This window comes from Anarrhichthys ocellatus, unplaced genomic scaffold (assembly GCF_004355925.1).
Source record: "Anarrhichthys ocellatus isolate YVR2014 unplaced genomic scaffold, GSC_Weel_1.0 scaffold16, whole genome shotgun sequence".
In the NCBI taxonomy this organism is placed as follows: Eukaryota; Metazoa; Chordata; class Actinopteri; order Perciformes; family Anarhichadidae; genus Anarrhichthys; species Anarrhichthys ocellatus.
Window position 1 is genome coordinate 1321441 of NW_022280046.1, and position 18687 is coordinate 1340127.

At 42.2% G+C, this 18687-nt stretch overlaps 1 protein-coding gene across 1 annotated transcript in view; it reads right to left on the reverse strand.

The window, feature by feature from the left end:
• The window catches only part of nnt (nicotinamide nucleotide transhydrogenase), a 26706-nt gene extending 10731 nt beyond the window's left edge, over positions 1-15975 (reverse strand). Inside the window, exons 1-14 of the mRNA XM_031855677.1 lie at positions 15871-15975; positions 13822-14044; positions 9842-10071; positions 9403-9620; positions 9131-9218; positions 8893-8981; positions 8491-8678; positions 8027-8160; positions 7746-7937; positions 6420-6573; positions 5140-5301; positions 2943-3053; positions 828-973; positions 470-665 (exon numbers count right to left, since the gene is read on the reverse strand). Coding sequence (XP_031711537.1) covers positions 470-665; positions 828-973; positions 2943-3053; positions 5140-5301; positions 6420-6573; positions 7746-7937; positions 8027-8160; positions 8491-8678; positions 8893-8981; positions 9131-9218; positions 9403-9620; positions 9842-10071; positions 13822-13981 — 2068 coding nt within the window. The 5' untranslated portion in view covers positions 13982-14044; positions 15871-15975. The remainder of the gene's footprint in view (positions 1-469; positions 666-827; positions 974-2942; positions 3054-5139; positions 5302-6419; positions 6574-7745; positions 7938-8026; positions 8161-8490; positions 8679-8892; positions 8982-9130; positions 9219-9402; positions 9621-9841; positions 10072-13821; positions 14045-15870) is intronic.
• Positions 15976-18687: the final 2712 nt, after the last annotated feature.

Sequence of the window (18687 nt, forward strand, 5' to 3'; positions counted from 1 at the left end):
CACACACACACACACACACACACACACACACACACACACACACACACACGAGGACTGCTGGGAAGTGGGTCCATCTGAGGAACCAGGTGTTGCTGATGAGGCCTGTTTGGGGAAATTCCATGTTTGTGAGTGGGTCTACGCTTTGTGTGTGCGTGCGTACATTGTCTGTATGGATAGTTTCCGCTTCGTTACTGGAACAATTAGCATTTAAATGATCAAACCGTCCTCAATGAGCAAGAAAAAGTGAGTAATACATGCTGCTGACCATTTCGACCCCCCGAGTCTAGCGGGGAGTTAGTCATGTTGTGTTTGATGTTGCGCTCTGCACACCTGCAGCTTAATCTGGCCAGGCTTACATGCACATACACACAAACAATGCAAAACCAATTTCCACAAATTTACATTTGCTGAAACACCATTCTGTAAGTCTGCCTTGTCCTTCTTTTGATATTAATACAGACTGACTCACCAGTAGTGCCACCTACAGCCATGGCTAGACTCATCTGTGCCAGGAGCTCAGGACTCGGTTTGAGGGAACCCAGAGCTGCAATGATCCCCCCCGCGACTCCCATCATACCCAAAGCGTTACCCAGACGGGCTGTTTTCTGGTTGGAAAGGCCGGCCAGGGCACCGACACAGCACAGACCCGAGCCCAGGTACATCATCTGGTCAAAAAAGAGGCAGAGAATGGGGGGAAAAAAAGGGGATTATAGACAACGATTGAGGGTCCACAGGATGAAACATTAGGCCAACTGCTTTTCTTGGAAGGGCCTGTACCACATCTGGGAAAACACGGGGGACATGGCATTTCAAACATCCTCCCGCACCTGTTCAATGTCGTATCCAGAGTGCAGAGCAGCAGCGTAGCCACCGATAAAGACACCGCCAGGAAGCAGATAAAGGTAGTTATGCTCCGGAGGATCAGTGGGACGCTTGAACATGTCCAACATCTTCTTAGTCACCAGGAAACCACCTGGGTGGAGAGACAGAGAAATTGAGTACATCTGTACTTACAATGGCAATAAAATGGGTTTAAAATCTGCTTTATGGAAGAAATATTGTAACACTGTGTAAGAGGTGTTGATGCAGGGACGTAAAGGCACCTGAAGTACATGAAGAACATCTATTTTTAGACAACAGGTGTTTCAGTCAATAGCTAAAAACTGTTGCCAAGCCCAATAACTAATGCGAGGAATTCAATGAGTCTACTTTATGTCAGTGTAAATATTTCAAGTAGAAAACCTCAAACCGGGACCAGACGGTGTCTCACTGCTTTACAGGAGGAGATCACATTTCCGTGTCTCTCTTTTCTCCCCTGCCATTATTGCAGCGCGCACACACACACACACACACACACACACACACACACACACACACACACTTTTCTTACCAGTTCATGTAAATTTTGTCAGACTGTCCTGGTTGAAAAGTGTAACAAAAATCAGACTAATATTATTGCTGACCAATCTGTGTCAATATATTAACATGGAGGAATGTTCACGTATTTTAACAACGCAAAGCCAGCATCTACTCGTTTCTTTTGGTTATTTAGTTTTTCAAACCCAGAAGGGGTCTGCTGACACTATATTTAGAAAGCTTCCAAGAATAGAAGTAAATCAGCAACACTGGCCAACATGAGGCCGTAGAGTCTACAGACAGGCTAGCAGCTCTGTGAGGCTCTACTGTACATGCCAGTCACTTCCACACAGTGAGGCATAAAGCTTATTAATTAGACACTGGTATTGGATTGCACTCTGTATCAGCCGCTACCCAAATCCCAGGTATCGTTATCGGTCTCATGAGTAAAAAAGTTGGATTAGTGCATCTCTATATTGGTTATATAAATTTTGACCTGATGATGAAAAAGTCAGAGCATCTTACAATGACTCAGCTGGTCCGTTTCTACCATGAAGGTAATTATAAGCCATTTATAAATCAGAGTTAATGATAAGATTTCGCTCAATGACTGAAATGAGTGGCCTGGTGCAATAACAGGAAAATAAGGAATGTGATATTGCCCATTGACATTGGGTTTTTGAGGAAAACATAGTTGCCTCAAGATATTCAACAGACGGAGGTGTTTTCCGTGCATTCCCACATCTTTCAGCTGCGGAGACACAAAGGGAACAAGAAGCTTCGGCCAGCGACCTATTCCTCAAAACAGACAGAAAAATGTCAGGGTCTGGTTTTTTTGGAGCTAAATTTCACTATTGTGTTTCGTCCCATTCCATGGAATGTTTTATTTCTGTTCCCGGGGGTTTATGGGTAATGCGGTAAACCGCTTGGAAATGTGCGTGTGGAAACAAACCCATGGAGAAGATCAAAAATGAAACCAGGTATGTCTATAGAGGCTGTGGTATTTCAGCATGCTTTAGTTGAGGGAAATCGAAAAGACTAATAGGTGGTTTGAACAGTACTGCCACAGGAACCTACAGGGCCTGAGAATTGGGGCAGGATTCACAGCCCTGCATTGAACTCATAAAAAAAACAAAAAAACAAACCAAAAAAAAAAAAAAAAAACTTTGAGGTGGCCTGCATCTCACACACAAACACTCAAAGAAGCTCGGGTGCATTAAACAAACAGGCTGAACAGATCGATTAGCAAGTTAGCTATATTCATTCGACTGGTGTCGAGCTGTGAGCTAAGAACAGGACAATTAGAGAGTGATGAGTATTATAATGACTCCAGGAACACTGTCATTATAATGGAAATTATTAAGGGAAATAGCAGAGATGCATGTGTGTGTGTGGTCCAGGCCAGAGCCACCGACTCGGTCTGAGCAGGTGGGTAGAGGGCAGCTGCAAAACTTGGTTCGAAAGCATGTTATTGTACAATCAATACAAAACACTTCAATCTTCGGCCTAAGTTTGATATTTTATTGGCTAAAGGTTGCTGTAACTGGCAGTGATCACTGCGAGGCGTCCACGTGCGGGTGACTCACCAGCGATGTTGACCGAGGAGATGAAGGCAGCCAGCACAGCCAGTGTCTCAGCAGTAGTTGATGGGGTGTAGGCGCCTCCCATCAGGGACAGACCACCCACAGCCGTCAGACCTGCAGAACAAGGATAGTGAAGTAATTCATGATCCTCCACGTTCATAGTTCGTTATACGGGACAGTGAAACCTTTGGTGAAGATGTTACAAAAAACAACAAAAGAATACTTCGGTCATAAAAGAGTTCATCCTAACACAGCATTGTGTAACAGCTATAGGGATTTTAGAGTTGTTTCTTAAGCTCTATAAGCTAATACTTTGTCTGCTTCCCGCATTGGAACAAGACAGAAATAGAAAGATTGTGGGAGCGTGTGTTTACCAAAAGAGGCTCAGGAAACCTTGATAACATCAGTCCTGTAATGACTTACAGGCAGTAGGATGCAACACACGGCACCCCAAGAGCCTGCAGTAATTGTGTTTGAGTGTAATTTAAGTTGACTAGCAGTGTGTGTGTGTGTGTGTGTAGAGTGTGTGTATGCATGCATCAAATAAATAGTGTTAGTTAGAATTTTCAAATAAGGTATATGTGAAGTTTGACCCTCTCTCTCACGGGTCTCCTTTTGTCATATCAGCTCCTAAACAAAGCAACTTTCAAATGCTGCCAAACGTCATTTCACAACTTCTACGACAGAAATTGACAGGCTGATTAAATTCTTACCGTTTAGAAAGAGACGACAGAAGGAAACATGCAACGTTTGTTGGTGAGGAGCATATGAAGAGGACAGCATTCACATAATATTATTCTAAACGATGATTAAATATGCATCGGACACGTCAACATAAAAAGGTGTAGCCTTCTAGATTTTACTACTTTATCCAAAGAATAAAAGTAGTACAGTTACACTATTTGGCGGAGATCAAAGGCAAGCCTGGCTACTAAAACTAATAGATTGGCCAGAAAGAAAGCCAATAGGCATCAGTGCACACACACCATACATATACTGGGTGGGCCAACGTCGCTGTGACAAACTTCAGCTACCGGGCTACAGGCACAGTGCGACAGTGAATCAGTGCTCTCAAGTAGATTAAAGCATTTCTATCAGACACCAGATATGAAGCTGTGCCTCAATGAGCCACTGGATACGAGACCAGCCTCTGAGGAATTCAAGATGACCCACCAGTCCGTCACTACTGGTTGTAACACTATATTCCCCCACATGAAGAATATAACTGTCCCTTACTCAAACCCTAAATTCCAATATGATTCCCTAATGTCTGAGTGATTGTGTGTGTGACTTTACGATGCCTGGCATAACATTAACAGAGTTATGTTGGTCTCACTGTTTCCATAACCACAGTCAGTCAGTGACAGAAATAAAAAAATGATAATGAAGTAACGGAAAATATGGACGGAAAATATCTAAACAGGGATAGAAGGACAGATGGAGGGCAGACACAGAGAGAAGTAGACAGAAAGACCTTAAAATGAACTCTAACGTGTGATGATTAATTTCATTTGCCGTCTCATATTCTACTGATATTCGGTGATGATTTATCGATTACATTTGACAAATTAAACAGATGGTACACTTCAGGAAGACAGAACATGGCAGAAACTAAAAGCAAAAAGACCCAGAAGAACAAGTGTGATGCTGTGAAGATACAAAATGTGAAAATAGTGTATTGGTGCAAGTGATAAAGTTTTAAAAAGGAAGTCAAAGCGGTTAGTTGTTGCACTGCTTAGCACCACAATCGAGCGCTCATGTCTGGCTGTGTATAAACGAGCAACGACTTCCCTGACCCTCAAAGATCACAGACGGTGTGTTACTTCCTACCCCGGTGTGGGTTTTAAGAGTGATCAAAGCCACGAGGACACACACATGCACTTACCTCTCTAACCTCTTAACCCCTCTGTGTTAAGTTGCAGCCGACAATCAGGAAACAATCTTCTACGTTATTATTTTGGACCCAATAACAGCACGGCTGCAGAGAAATCTGCTGGACTGATGGGTGGCATGTTTGATCTCCTGGCTTGGTCTTAATTTTACACCAGAATGTGTTTTTGCTTTTTGTACTATGTGTTAGAATTCAATGATGTTTTGTTGGTATATACACACACACCATCCCATTTATTGCTATAAAGATTAGTGGGACACTAAATCTGGCTATAGGTGTTTGTAAAAGACACACCAAAACACAACCAACCTGAGATGGCGTTGGTGACAGACATGAGTGGAGAGTGCAGAGCAGGAGTGACTCCCCACACCGTGTGGTATCCCACAATGCCAGCCAGACCGAAGGTGGTGACGATCTGCGTGAAGGCGGCGTTGGGAGCTGCCAGACCCAGACCCAGCAGGGTGGCAGCACCTGGTTAAAGAAATTTAGGAAAAAAAGAGAGCTACTTTAAAAACTAGAGAACGCTTGAACAGTATATCTGGGGGAAGAATCTGTTCGAATAATGTGAAAGCAATTGAGATAATTAACATTTAGTGAACTGCATGTAGAACAGGAAAAGTGTCATTGGTCCCCAACCCTTTTACCGTATGACTCCACAAGAGAAGGTAACCTTCACTTGCAACCCTTTTGTCCCAGGTTGAATATACATGCACTGTGAGCCCAAAGTGAAGACAGAAAACCATCCAATAATTCCACCAAAAAAAAGATTATAAAAACAACAAAAACAAAGTATTCTTTCCTATCTTATCTTTCTTCATCTCTGATCCAACAGTAGCAGTTAAATTAGTATAAATGAGCTTTGGATAAAGTACATTTCCTCAACTATCAGCACATTTTCTTTGACTGCAAGATGTGGAAGGCACTTGACCACCCATGATGTCCTTATTTCCTGTTACTTCCACAGACAGGTATAATTATCAGTCAAAGAGCAATTTGTCTGGTGGCTTGAAACAAACTGCCTGGTGAAGCAAAAGATGCTATCCGTCTCCATGGCGGTCAGTCTAAAATGATTACAAATGACTACATTACATGCCACACTAATAAGCATGTAACCAGCATTAAGCAAGTTCACACTGTTTAAAAAATAAATAAAAAGAGCAGCTAAAACCAGCAGCCGTGAGTTGGTATTAAGTAGGAAACTACTCGAGCGCCTAAACAACGTGTGAACCACATGCACTGCATGTGGCACACTTAACACAGAGCGCTGTGTGGCACCATGGGAACCACTCACAACAGCACTACTTCAAACACACACTTAGCGTGAGATTTCTTTCTTCACAATGCACACTTCCTGACACTAATAGGGTGTCTGTGTGTGTCACTTCTCGCCTCCTGTGCACATTCCAGCAGCGACCTAAAAAGCTGATTATTAACCTACGCTTCACCTTCTGGCAGACCTCAACCTCCCTTAAGACCCAATGTGGACAATTAACAAGACTTGTAAATGAGCAAAGTTCTCAGACATGGCATCCTCCTAAATTATTTTCTTAACCAGAAAATCCATATATTTCATGGCACATTCAACCAACCTCCAGTGTACACGCCAGCAGTAGTGAGTGTAGCCTTGAAGGGGGAGATTTGTGCGGCCTTCTCCTTCGCCTGTTCCTGGACGGATTTGGGTTTAGGAGGCGCTGCGACGGGCACATTGTTAGGCTGGGGAGCGGGGAACAGGTTCTTTCCATCCTGGAATTTAGACCGAGAAAAGGTATGATGTGGAAGGGAGAAAGAGGGGGGGGGGGGGGGGGGAGGGGGGGGGGGGGGGGGGGAAACAGAAGGTTCAATCAATCTTTCCTATCCACCATATTAATGGCTTGGCTTGTAGTTATCTACACCTGATACAATGTCCTCTGTTGCATTCCCAAATCTCTGAAACATTAGAGCACGCTGTCAAGATCAAAGTAAGCAAACTAATGATCAGTAAGCACCGTAAGTAATATCTGCATTTCAGCCTCATTTGTGTGATCATTGTATCAGATACGAGTCAAATTACCATCGCAAATCTATTCGTTTGCTCCGAAAGAACACCGCTTAGATTGATTATTCTCCTTGAGTATTCTCCTAAAAAGTTAACAGTGATCTATGATTGAAGACGTGTAAATGATATGCGTCCACCAGACTGAAAAACATGGATATTGGATTGAAGTAATGATATCCACATTCAGGAGATAAAAATCTTTTTCTTGCATCAACACAAAAACACAGAAACAAATATTTTTCTGAAGGATCCCTTAAATTCGCAGAGCTGTGACCCAGATCTGCACTGATCCGAACATTTTACAGTTGAAAAAATGACGCAACATTGTTTCTTAATTACCACACAATAAAAAAAGGGAAGCCTTTTAATGTAAAAAGTGAGGAGATTTAATCTGCCCAATATGTAATCAAATACAGGTCCTAAAAATACACAAATAACAGAAAGGGAATAGACTAGCAGCTCTGGATTGCAATGTGTTTTAAGCTTGTTGTTCTCCCTCAGGCAACATCATATGCTCTATTACTTACTTATTACTAATAGGATAGTTGTAACAAGCCAATAGAGGCCAATAACATTGGCAGGCCATTATTTTTATAGGCTCTTATCAACAAAAGCATTATTAGAGTAGCATAAGCAGATATTATATTACAAATAAAAGCTTGAGATGACGAATTTGGTCCCGCATAGACAGAACGTTTTCATAGTAACTAACACAAACTTGTTTAGAGACATTTTTAGGGACAAAGCATAAGAAGAAAAGATTGTTTTGTCTGAGGGTGACATCTAGTGATGGTGAAAAGGACCTGCAGGACATTTTGAATGATTTCTATAAATGACTGCATGGATCCTCAGTTTGTTTTCTGTGCATTGCACGTCATACCTGCATGACAACGGATCCCCTGACGACGTGAGCAATGGTCCCGTAGTCAAACACCTCCTTGACATCGAGGTAAAAGTTATCCTTGTCTGGGCTGAGGAACCGCATCAACTTAGTGATGTTGTTGGAGTACAGAGTGCTGGACTGTGTGGGCAAGCGACTGGGCAGGTCTGTGTAGCCGATATGGGTTACGCCCTAAAGACAATAATGAATAAATTAAAATAAATTACAAGACAATCAACAAAAACAAAAACACTTTCTTTTGAGAGCGCATGTGAGCCGACCTTGTGTACCGACAGCTCTCCGGGTACTGTGGTCTCGATGTTTCCTCCGGCCTCAGCAGCCAAGTCCACCACCACCGACCCATCTTTCATGCTCTCTATCATGGGTTTGGTGATCAGGATGGGTGCACGCCTTCCTGCAATGTCACAATGGAAACACGGACATGGAGGCATCACACACACCGACCCAAGAAGTGAAACATAATCACCACAGCTACTGTGTACGCATGGCCAATGCAATGTACAAAAACTATTGAAACCAACAAAGTAATGGAACAAATCGGAAACTGTTGTAAAATGTGTTCTGGTTAAGATATTAATAACTCTTTTTATATCTAAATTCTCTAACTACCTGCCCAGAACACACGTCTCTCACATTCTGTGGTATTCCACGACCGACAATGTGTCCTTTTCTACATTTACAGTTGGTGTTTACGCTGTGCGTGAGTCTGTGCTTCTCTGCATACCGGGGATAAGAGCGGTGGTGATGACGATGTCCACCTCCTGACACTGCTTGGCAAACAGCTTCATCTCTGCCTCGATGAACTCCTTCGACATTTCCTTGGCATAGCCTCCCTGGCCCTCTCCCGACTCCGCAATGTTCACTTCCAGCGGCTCTGCGCCCAGAGATTTAAACTGCTCCAAAGCTGCAGCTCTGAGAGAGACAGAGAGGGAGGAGGGGGGGGGGGGGATTTCTTAGTCAGGAAGAGGGAAAATATCTCCGCTAGACTGGTAATGCAAGAGTAACATTGTTTGTCCTGAAAACTGCACACACAGACCTCGGGTGAAATTGACAGATTTCTTTGTTAAAACAACTTAATTCAAGGAGTGTTTCAGTACTATCAAAATAGTAAAATACAAAAACAAACCTGGTATCAAATCCTCTGACAATGGCTCCCATGGATCTGGCAGTACCAGCTGAAGCCAATCCAGCCACACCACCTCCAATGATCAGAACCTATTCACGTGAACATACATGAAATAGATTGGGTTGGTCAGTATAGGGATTTAGCATGTTCAAACTGGCATAGACACACACTTACGACAATCCATCTATTCTTTGACAATAAAATAAACTTTAAATGCAGAAACACTCGTACTACACACCTTTGCAGGTGGCACTTTCCCAGCTGCTGTGATTTGTCCAGTGAAAAAGCGACCAAAGTTATTAGCTGCCAACACAACCGCCTTGTACCTGAAATGACGGAGAGCAAAATAAGACAGGAAATTATACAATGAAACTTCAAGCAATATGGATATAAGTATGAACTGCAAGCATTTAACATGTCCAATTAAAAAAATAAAACACATCAGTGAGTCATTCGATAGGATGCTTTTCATAAACGCAGTGACCTCCCTTGAAGGCATCGTGGACATACCCTGCGATGTTTGCCATGGAGCTCAGTGCGTCGTAGCCCTGGGCGATGGTGACTCGGGGCACCTGGTCCATAGCCACGACGGTGGCCTTCTTCTGGGACAGCATGTCCATCAGCTCGGGGTTCTGAGCTGGGTAGATGAAGCTGAATAAAGTGGCCGCATCCTTCATCAACTCCACCTCATGGACACCCAAGTCGGGGTTGAAAATGGGAGCACGAACCTGGAAGCAGAGCGATTGATTGAAGTAGAACAGGACAAGCTCTGTACACTAATAGCTGTACAGGTAAAAGGTAGGTTTTCTATTTTTTTTAAAGACAGATTATACATGACTGTAAAAGCAATAAATATAACAATAGAGCCACTGAATAACCCCAACCGTATTTACCTCCTCATCCCTTTCTGATCAAACACTCCACCTCTCATTCCCCACCTAAAGCCTACCTTAACCAGCACATCAGATGCCAAGACATCTTTAATGTCTTTAATCGTTGCTCCAGCCTGAGTGTACTGCTCATCATGGAACTTGGAAGGCTCTCCGGCTCCGGTCTCCACGACAACGTTGAAGCCCTGTTTGATGAGCGCCTGGACACCAGCGGGGGAAAGCGCCACACGACGTTCATTCTGGAAGATTTCTTTGGGCACACCGACTGTGAGTTGCTTGTATGCAATACCTGCAGAGGCAAAGAGAAACAATACAGGAGACATAAGTGGAAGGGGTCGTATTAATCAATATAATTAAAACATGCACAAACAGCAGAAAGATACACATACTATAGACAGGATACTTTACAGGGATTTTGTTGATAGAATGGATCATTGCAATTATTGGGGCTCATGATTTAAGACAAAGGAGGTACTTTGATATTTAGAAAATGTTTTATTCTATAAACATCACAACAGCACAGAGGAAAATACTCTTTCAGGCAGAAACGTCTGCAGCTTCAAGGAGAATTTCCTCAGGAAACGGCCGTGAGCGGAGTTAAAACTGTGTTTACCATAAATACTGTACTGTATGTGCAATGAAGGCAGACAGACAAGGTCAGTGTCCAGCAACAACAGTGAGAGTCCACAGCCGAGATGTTAGTGGCTCTTTGAGGATTGTACGCGGTGTGTTAGCATGCAAACTTTTGCTACTTAGCACTGAACAAAAAGTACAGCTGAGACTCATGGGAATGTCTTTAGTTTTGCAGGTATTTGGTCATAAACCAAAGTGAACCAAAAAATCATGGATGTGCCAATTCATTAGATAGATAAATATTCATCACTGGAAAACTTTGACCTGCTGTTGGCACAAGAAGAAAAAAAGTCAGGGGGACCAAAGCCATGAGGGATTTATCCTCTGGGGAACATGATTAGTGTGCAAAATGTAACAGCAATCCACCTTAATGTTCAATCAAGATATTACAGTCGTGACCAAATAGTTTAACTGAACAACTGACATTGAAATCTGATTCAACATGTGTGAGAACAAAAGAGAAGTTTATGAGAATTAAATCGGTAAAGGGAAGATAAAAAGATGTCAAGTGAGATACAATGAGTATGCCAATGACGCTGAACTATTAATATTTTCAGCCAGCTCATTCTGTGTCTTGTTTAGTACTCTTATTCGGGTCTAGTGTCTAAGCAGCAGTCAGGTCACATGTGTCGGCACCTATGGAAAATTCCACTGCAGCTCTTTCCCTCCGTCTCCTTGCCTATAAATAAACACACGAGTCTCTCGCCCGCTGTGGTGACCCGTCCTCCAACAACTTTTGTTTCATGAAAAAGCTCAACAACACAATAAGAAAATGGTTGCCAGCAATTGCTTTATAACATTTCTATAAACCAATAGTCACAACTTGCCACTGAATGCATTGTGTGTCCCATTTGTGTCTGCAAACAAATGTAGCACTCACCTGAAGGTAATAAAGTCAGAGAGCTGGGTCTATCATATTATAACAATGCAGTTTAGATTAAGTTCAAACTCCAGCAGCTACTCTCGATCAACCACCATAACCCGGAAAATAGTGCAGCAGCAAACAAGCATTATCTTGTGTTCTGACCGTACATATTTGTACTTTAAGAGCAGCTGAGGATCTCACTGTAGAGTTAACATGATCATTGATAAACTGCTACATCTAAATCAAAGAAAACGAGCACGACCACGAGGGTACACACAATGTGTAAGAAACACCGAAAATGAGATCCATAATGTACCTTTAAGGCCATAGACGCACTGTGAAAAAACGCTGTTCCATCAATTGGGATATTGTACACAGATTGATTCTCAGCATGCACTACTAATGTACAAGTGGTGCCCTGTTTAATGTTCGAACACAACCGGTAAGAGTGCGTGAAAACGGACAGATCAATGCATCTGCTAACCAAGAGGCATAGTTACTGTATTCATGTCGTAACACTGGTCTCACAAACAGACATCTCCAGTACATCAAAGTCTGTGGTGCTTGCAAGTTTTGAGAGGGCCAGTAACCGTCATTTTGTCCATGACATAGTTCACATCAACGCACTCTCTCGGTCTATACTGTATGTCTATAGGCTCCCCAGAGGTCAGAGCATAAGCACATCTATATGCAGTGTTTGTGGTGTGCGTCCCTCCTTTACGAGCCTGTAAGCTGATACTTGTGTGTCCAGAATAGACGCTGCCAGCTGTTATTGGCGCTGGCTGAACTGCAGGAATGTCGGCATGAACCAGGTCACAAGCACCCCTGACCAACACTCACCTGCACATACAGAGAGACATCAGCACAATCATAACGCACACATGAAGCACCTGCAACCAGCTGGTACTGGTACTGGTACTGGTACGCACGCACGCACGCACGCACGCACGCACGCACGCACACGCACACGCACACGCACACGCACACGCACACGCACACACACACACACACGCACACGCACACGCACACACACACGCACACACACACACACACACACACGCACACACACACACACACACGCGCGCACACACGCACACACGCACACACGCACACACGCTCTCTCTACTGGGTACAAAGTGAGGGCATGGAAAATAATGCTCAATGTGACCTTCGGATTCAAAGCAAATGCAGGTAGCAACATTGACCTCTACAATTGACCTCTTCATAACAATTAGCTTTGCAAAGATAAGAATGAATGGGTAGGGCTCTACTAGGCCAAAGGTGAATTAAGCACACTTCTAATGCCGAATAGTACCATTGATGAGGGAAAGAGTATGTTGCCACCTGCCACAAAAGGTACATGAGAATGCACACAGAAGGTGCAGGTGGTGGTGTTTTCATGTTGCTATCAGTAGTAAAACGTGCATCTACAAAACCTCAACAGCTGGTTTACAAGTGTTTTCCATTTAGAGTCCAACAGGAAGGAAAATAAGTCTGGTATCCATGAATTAAACCATCCCTTTTTGATCTGATGACTTTATATTTGAGAAGGCCACAATACCTAATCCTAGACTAGTGGGACATGCACCTATTAAAAAAGGAGCCATGTCATCATGGGAAATGTAGTTATGTAAATGCTCAAACATACACAAATTTGGACCTGAGAATTTTCTTTCAAATGTACACCACGTGGCTGCTTTTTATACCCGTCGGTGCCATCATCCACTTTCAGTTTCTTTGGAAAATCACGTTAGCCAATAAAACACTAGTAAACCAGAAGGGCAATTAAGGCTGCAACTAACTCTTATTCTAATGATTTTATTTCTCGATTAATGGTTTAACCATTGTACTATAAAACGCCCTTCACATTTTTCCCCAGAGTCCAAAGTGACATAAACAAATTGCTTACTTTCTCCGATTAACAGCCAAAACCCCCAAAAGATTAATTGTACAATAATATAAAACAGACAAAAGCAGCAAATCCTCACAATTGAGAGAACCAGAAAATGTCATTTTAAATAAAAACAGATTAATGGTTTATATATTTTCAAGACAGTTGCCAATCAACTTTCTGTCAATCGACAAATCAATTAATTGACTTTCTTTAGCTGTAGAGGCGACCTTTCCCTTTCAGGTCCTCTGCAGCTCTTGCTCGTACGGCTGAACAGTAAGTAGCACACAGAGTGACACTTCATATATGAGCGGGTCATCAAATGTGTACAATCTGCCTTATACATGGTAGCTGTCCACACAAGCAGCTGATGCTAATCTCATTAGTTTACAGCTTGCCAAGCAAAGCAGGTATACAGTCAATAAATCAAATGTCCACAAACTGGCGCAATATCAAAATATTTACGCTTGGAACCGTTGTATTTGCTCAAGGACGGCTGGAAAAGACTCAAATGTCGCCGTCACACTGGGACAGTGTGTTACCATCACCGCCTCTGTGCTCTCTATGTATGTTGTGACCTCAGTGGAGAGCCTTCATTACAACTAAAACCTCAGGTTTGCGTTTAGTGCCAAATGTGTATTGTGGGTCACCTGGACTGGCAGCACACCGTCCGAGAGCTTGATGGGTCCTGAAAAAGCGAAGGCATGACGACTTGATACCGCCGCCACCGCTCTGCAGCTTCACGCAGGACACTCCGCTGAACACAGGGGCCGAGCAGCTGGTCGCCACAACACGTAGAAGGCTCGCCATGGTGCACACACACAGCCGACACTAACCGACAGGAGGAGCTCAACAGGACACACAACACCCCTCCTGGGGAAGAGACAGATGAGAGATAAGGGCACCAGAAGGCATAGGGGGGTTATGGGTAGATAAATAAGAAGAGGATGAAAGTATGTGAAAGAAAGAGGGAACAAATATGTGTTATATGATCATAATCAGATCTTAATAAAATTGCAAATACTCTCCCATTTGAAAAAGTAGAACTTTAAGTTGCACTCACAAGTTTTACATAAATATATCCTACCCTGTTCCCTTGTAGATCAAACACACACTTATGACCTATGTTTATGCAATAGGTCACACACTTTCCTACATGCACTTGGACTCAAATCCAACACACATACTGGACACAGGCATATGTACACTTGTGTCCTATTTCCAAGGACAAACAACAATGACACATTTGTAAATTAACTAAATCAAGGACAGTCGCAGCCTACTGAACGACTCTAAGGCAGTAGACAGCATGAGGGGCACTGCATGTTTACTTTAAAAAGGGAGATAATGGAACTGGGATAGACTGGGATAGTTTAGCTGATGTGGTAGGGTTAAACTAGAATAGACTGGCGATAAAGAGTAAAGAGACTGTTTTAGGTAAAAGGTCAAAAACACATCAAGTTAAGGGGGAAAGTTAAAATTAAAATGGACAACAATAAAGACCACAACTCTATTAGATCTGAAACTAGAGCAGAAATTATTTGACAATTAATCGAAATAGCATATTTTGATAATCACTTGGGTCATTTAACAAGGTCAAATTAAGTCAATTTGTGGTTTCATTATGTCCAACAAGAGAATTGCTGCTTTTCTCCTTTTGTGTCTTTGCAAATTGAATATCTTTGAGTTTTTGACTGTTAAGAACTTGACATTATTTTCCTGGTGCCTACGTGGTAGACTTTATTGTATTTGAGTCAAAGAATCAATATAGCACTGCTTTCAATCAATGTTATAGAATCAAAGGGAACAGCATCGGCATATGGAGCACAAAGTAGGTCGTCTGTTTTGAATGTAGGTCGTCAATTATGTCATGTCAACTATTTTTAGTCATACATAAATAGTTAAAGTGAGTCCAGGCAGATGTCTTCAAATGAATTTGTTTTGTCCAACCAACAATCAAAACGCATTCAATTTACCATCACAGAAAACAAAACAAAAAAATCTGCACATCTGTAAATTTAAGAAGCTGGAAAAAGATGTGTTTGTAGAGCAGACTGGATTAACAATGTTGATTTCTCTCAGTACAGCCACAGCCTGGGTGTGTTGTGTTCAGGACTCTTAATTTACGTCAGAAAAACTAAACCTACCACGTCATCAAAAAGCATCAACATTTTGCTACATCTACAACGTTAGCTCATAAAACGGATGAACACGGAGTCACACTCGGTTTGCTTTGTCCGGAATCCGGATTAAACCCGGGACAGGAATTGAAGGGCTCTCAACCTCTAGCTAACGGCTTCTTTAACGTTTATGACCCAATAAATTACAAATAAATCAACTGCTTCCTCTGGAAACACTGACTCACAACTGTGTGTCGTCCATAAACAAAATGAAAGCGTAAAACTGGTGGATTAAATGTGTTTTTGGGGCTCATTGCAGATTCTATGGAGTCACAGATACACATGATTGTTGTGCCTGCCACTTTCCTCCTTTTGTCTGCAACATTTAGCCGGGGCTGAAAGCTAACATAGGCTAGCGAGCTAGCGCTTTTAGCCGGCAGCTAATACGCATGTCTCGCACAAGAAGGCGACGCATGACTCAAAAAGACACCACCTGCACGCGCGCAGAAATGCAAAAACGAAACAATTGCACAGTGAAAAGTGAGAGTGGGAAGGTTAGCGGCGGACAACTCGACTGACCTTTGCCAATAGTCCTGGCTCTGTGCAGCAGAGGCGAACTCTTTGTCGACCCGGAAGCGGTCTGGTGAAAGCGGCCGATAAAGCAGTTTTATTGGATCGTATGAGATGATGCATCAGAGGTTATCCGAGTACTGTTAACGTGCTGTCGCTGACGAGGCATAGTCATTCACAGGCCTAATGTAGTTTAAATACTGTTTTACCATCACTTAACCCAACATATTATTAATTGAGAGCAACATTATGGTTCATATTTTGCATTATTATCCTTAACATGATCAGTTATAGGTTAATTTATGTAGACATTTTGTTTAAACCTCTTTGCAGGAAGCATATGCACGAGTCCATTTCTAAATAGACAACCAATGCAAATGCATATAAAAAAATGTATTAATAAGCAGCACATATGCTATTCTACTATATGAGAAATGGCGTCCCAAACCATGGCCAAAACATACTGAAGGTGCAGCTCTGCATACGTCCACTGAGGAGCGCTCTTTTACCATATATCCACTATCGCATTGTGGGGGGGGAAATGGTCTTTTTTAAATGTTTTATTTAATGATTCCTTCTACACTAAATAGTAATGAAATGGACTTCCACATTGACTTACAGATACATCTGAATACAAATATGTCATACATGGCGGAATAATCCTGTTAAGATGCGACCACGACGCGCTATTTGTTGTTTACTGTGGTATGTCCTGTTCTGTTGGAATATTATCATTAGCTGCCATTAGGTGTCATGATGTGATTCATATCCTTTCTGCAAAATGTACTGTATTAAAAAAAATGTATAGATCTTCACTTTGCACAGCATCCCTCCTCCTTTTTGAACACCTGGCCCTCATTTTGAGACTTCGACTGGTGCAGATAATCATACACCGCTGTAAGAGATCCAGTGTGTTCAGATATGTGGATGGTGGTGTGTGATCACTGGAAAGGGGGCTTTGACTCAATAGACGTTGTACAGTATAATCTCAAGCATCACGTCGTGATAAACAGATGTGGACTAGTAGGATATCAGAACTGATACTTTCGCATATGTAACAATTTTCTGTTTTACTTAAAACAAATCTTTAAAAGTATTGATATGTTTTACAAAGTGGACAATATGATTTTCTTTATCAAATTGTCCATACAGGATCAAACAATCCTATGAACTGCCTATAGTTCAGGATTTCAACCCTAGTTGAACTTTGGTTGGCCCCCTTCAGCCCGTCTTCATGGACTAATCAGTTCCACTCACACTACTAGCAATGGCACAGTTGTTCAAACATGTGGCACAAGACTCACGTTTTTCCTCTAAGGACTTTTTTACATTGTGTCATGAACTCATTTTGTCCCGTTTTTGATTATTTTTAAGTTTCATTGCTCCCTGAAATGAGAAAATTATAATCTGGTCTGATAAACTGAATAGAGTAATCATAAATAAAGTAGAATTTCCTTCGAGGTTTTGGGCAGAATGTATCTAGATGTTTGATAACGTCCATGATACATTATGAAATAGGCCATATTGTAATTTACGTGGAGGCAATTCTCTCCTCTCTCCTCCTCGCAGTCAGTTCATGCATGATGCCTCGCTCATCCAGTGCCCATGTGCTATACATTTAGTGCTTGTGAGGGACAAGTTGTATCTGTCTTTCTGTGCTTGTAGAGACATGTTGGAGGTTGTTGGCTGTCTTTGAACTGTAAATCTTTGCTAATGAAAAAGTGACGTTGAGACAGAAGCTGTGTTGACACTCACTTCACTTACAGTATATGTACTGTATGGAGTATACGTAGATACTCTCTCTCACACACATATTGATCATCTGGTTCTCTTTATCAGGCTCAGAGAGTGGAATGCATTGTTGCTACGCCTGGTTCTCATTTCAGATTTTCACCCTAAAGACGGCTCTTCTAATTGCATTAACTTCGCTTGAATGTCTTTCGTTTTTTTTTGTTTCCTATATTCTCTCTTCTTTTCTTCGTCTTCCTCAGTGACATAATAATACAATCGTAATCAACATGTGTATTTTTGAGGTCAAAGAGAACAACTCACAATCGTAAAGACCCTCAACAGCTTTTATCATATCACTTAGTTTGATGTGGTTAAGAGTTTAATTGGTGGAACATTTATTTATGAGGCAGTGATGGGAGGAATGAATGTCTTTTTCCTGGAGGGTTAACTCGCCCATGGGCACATTTGTCTCAGGTTCACAACTTTGAACTGGTGTGAACTTTTTTGGACTGTCTGGGTTCTTTATGGTCACGGCCATTTGCCTTCATTTAAAAGCTTTTATTCCTGTTGAGCAAATGGCTTTAAGATGACCTGCTCAAACTATGATCTCCCACTCTGACTCCCTCAATCTGTCAACAGTCGTTTCTTTTCACCTCCTACACGTGTGAGGCAGCCTGCACTAGTCAGTGCCGGTCTCTGATGGATAGTGACAGATATTGAAATAGAAAACAGTCAAATACAATCGTCACCAGGTTAAATAATAATACAAGTATGTGATCCTTGTGGAGGTATTGTCTATTCACTTGCCTCTCTCTAGAGGAGGATCAGAGGTCAGGATCAGACACACAGCAGCACCCCCGAAGCAGTTAGGCGTTTACTCTCTTGATCAAAAACACAGTGGGGCAGTTGCCCTTAATCCGACTAATGTTCTGAAACAATGTGTCTGTTTTGCATGTGACTGATTGTTTTTCTATTGAGAATGGGCACCAAACCAGTGAGCTGTGGGACAAAGCAGCACCACACACGTACACACAGAGAATGTGTGTTTGAGAGAGAGAGAGAGAGAGAGAGAGAGAGAGAGAGAGAGAGAGAGAG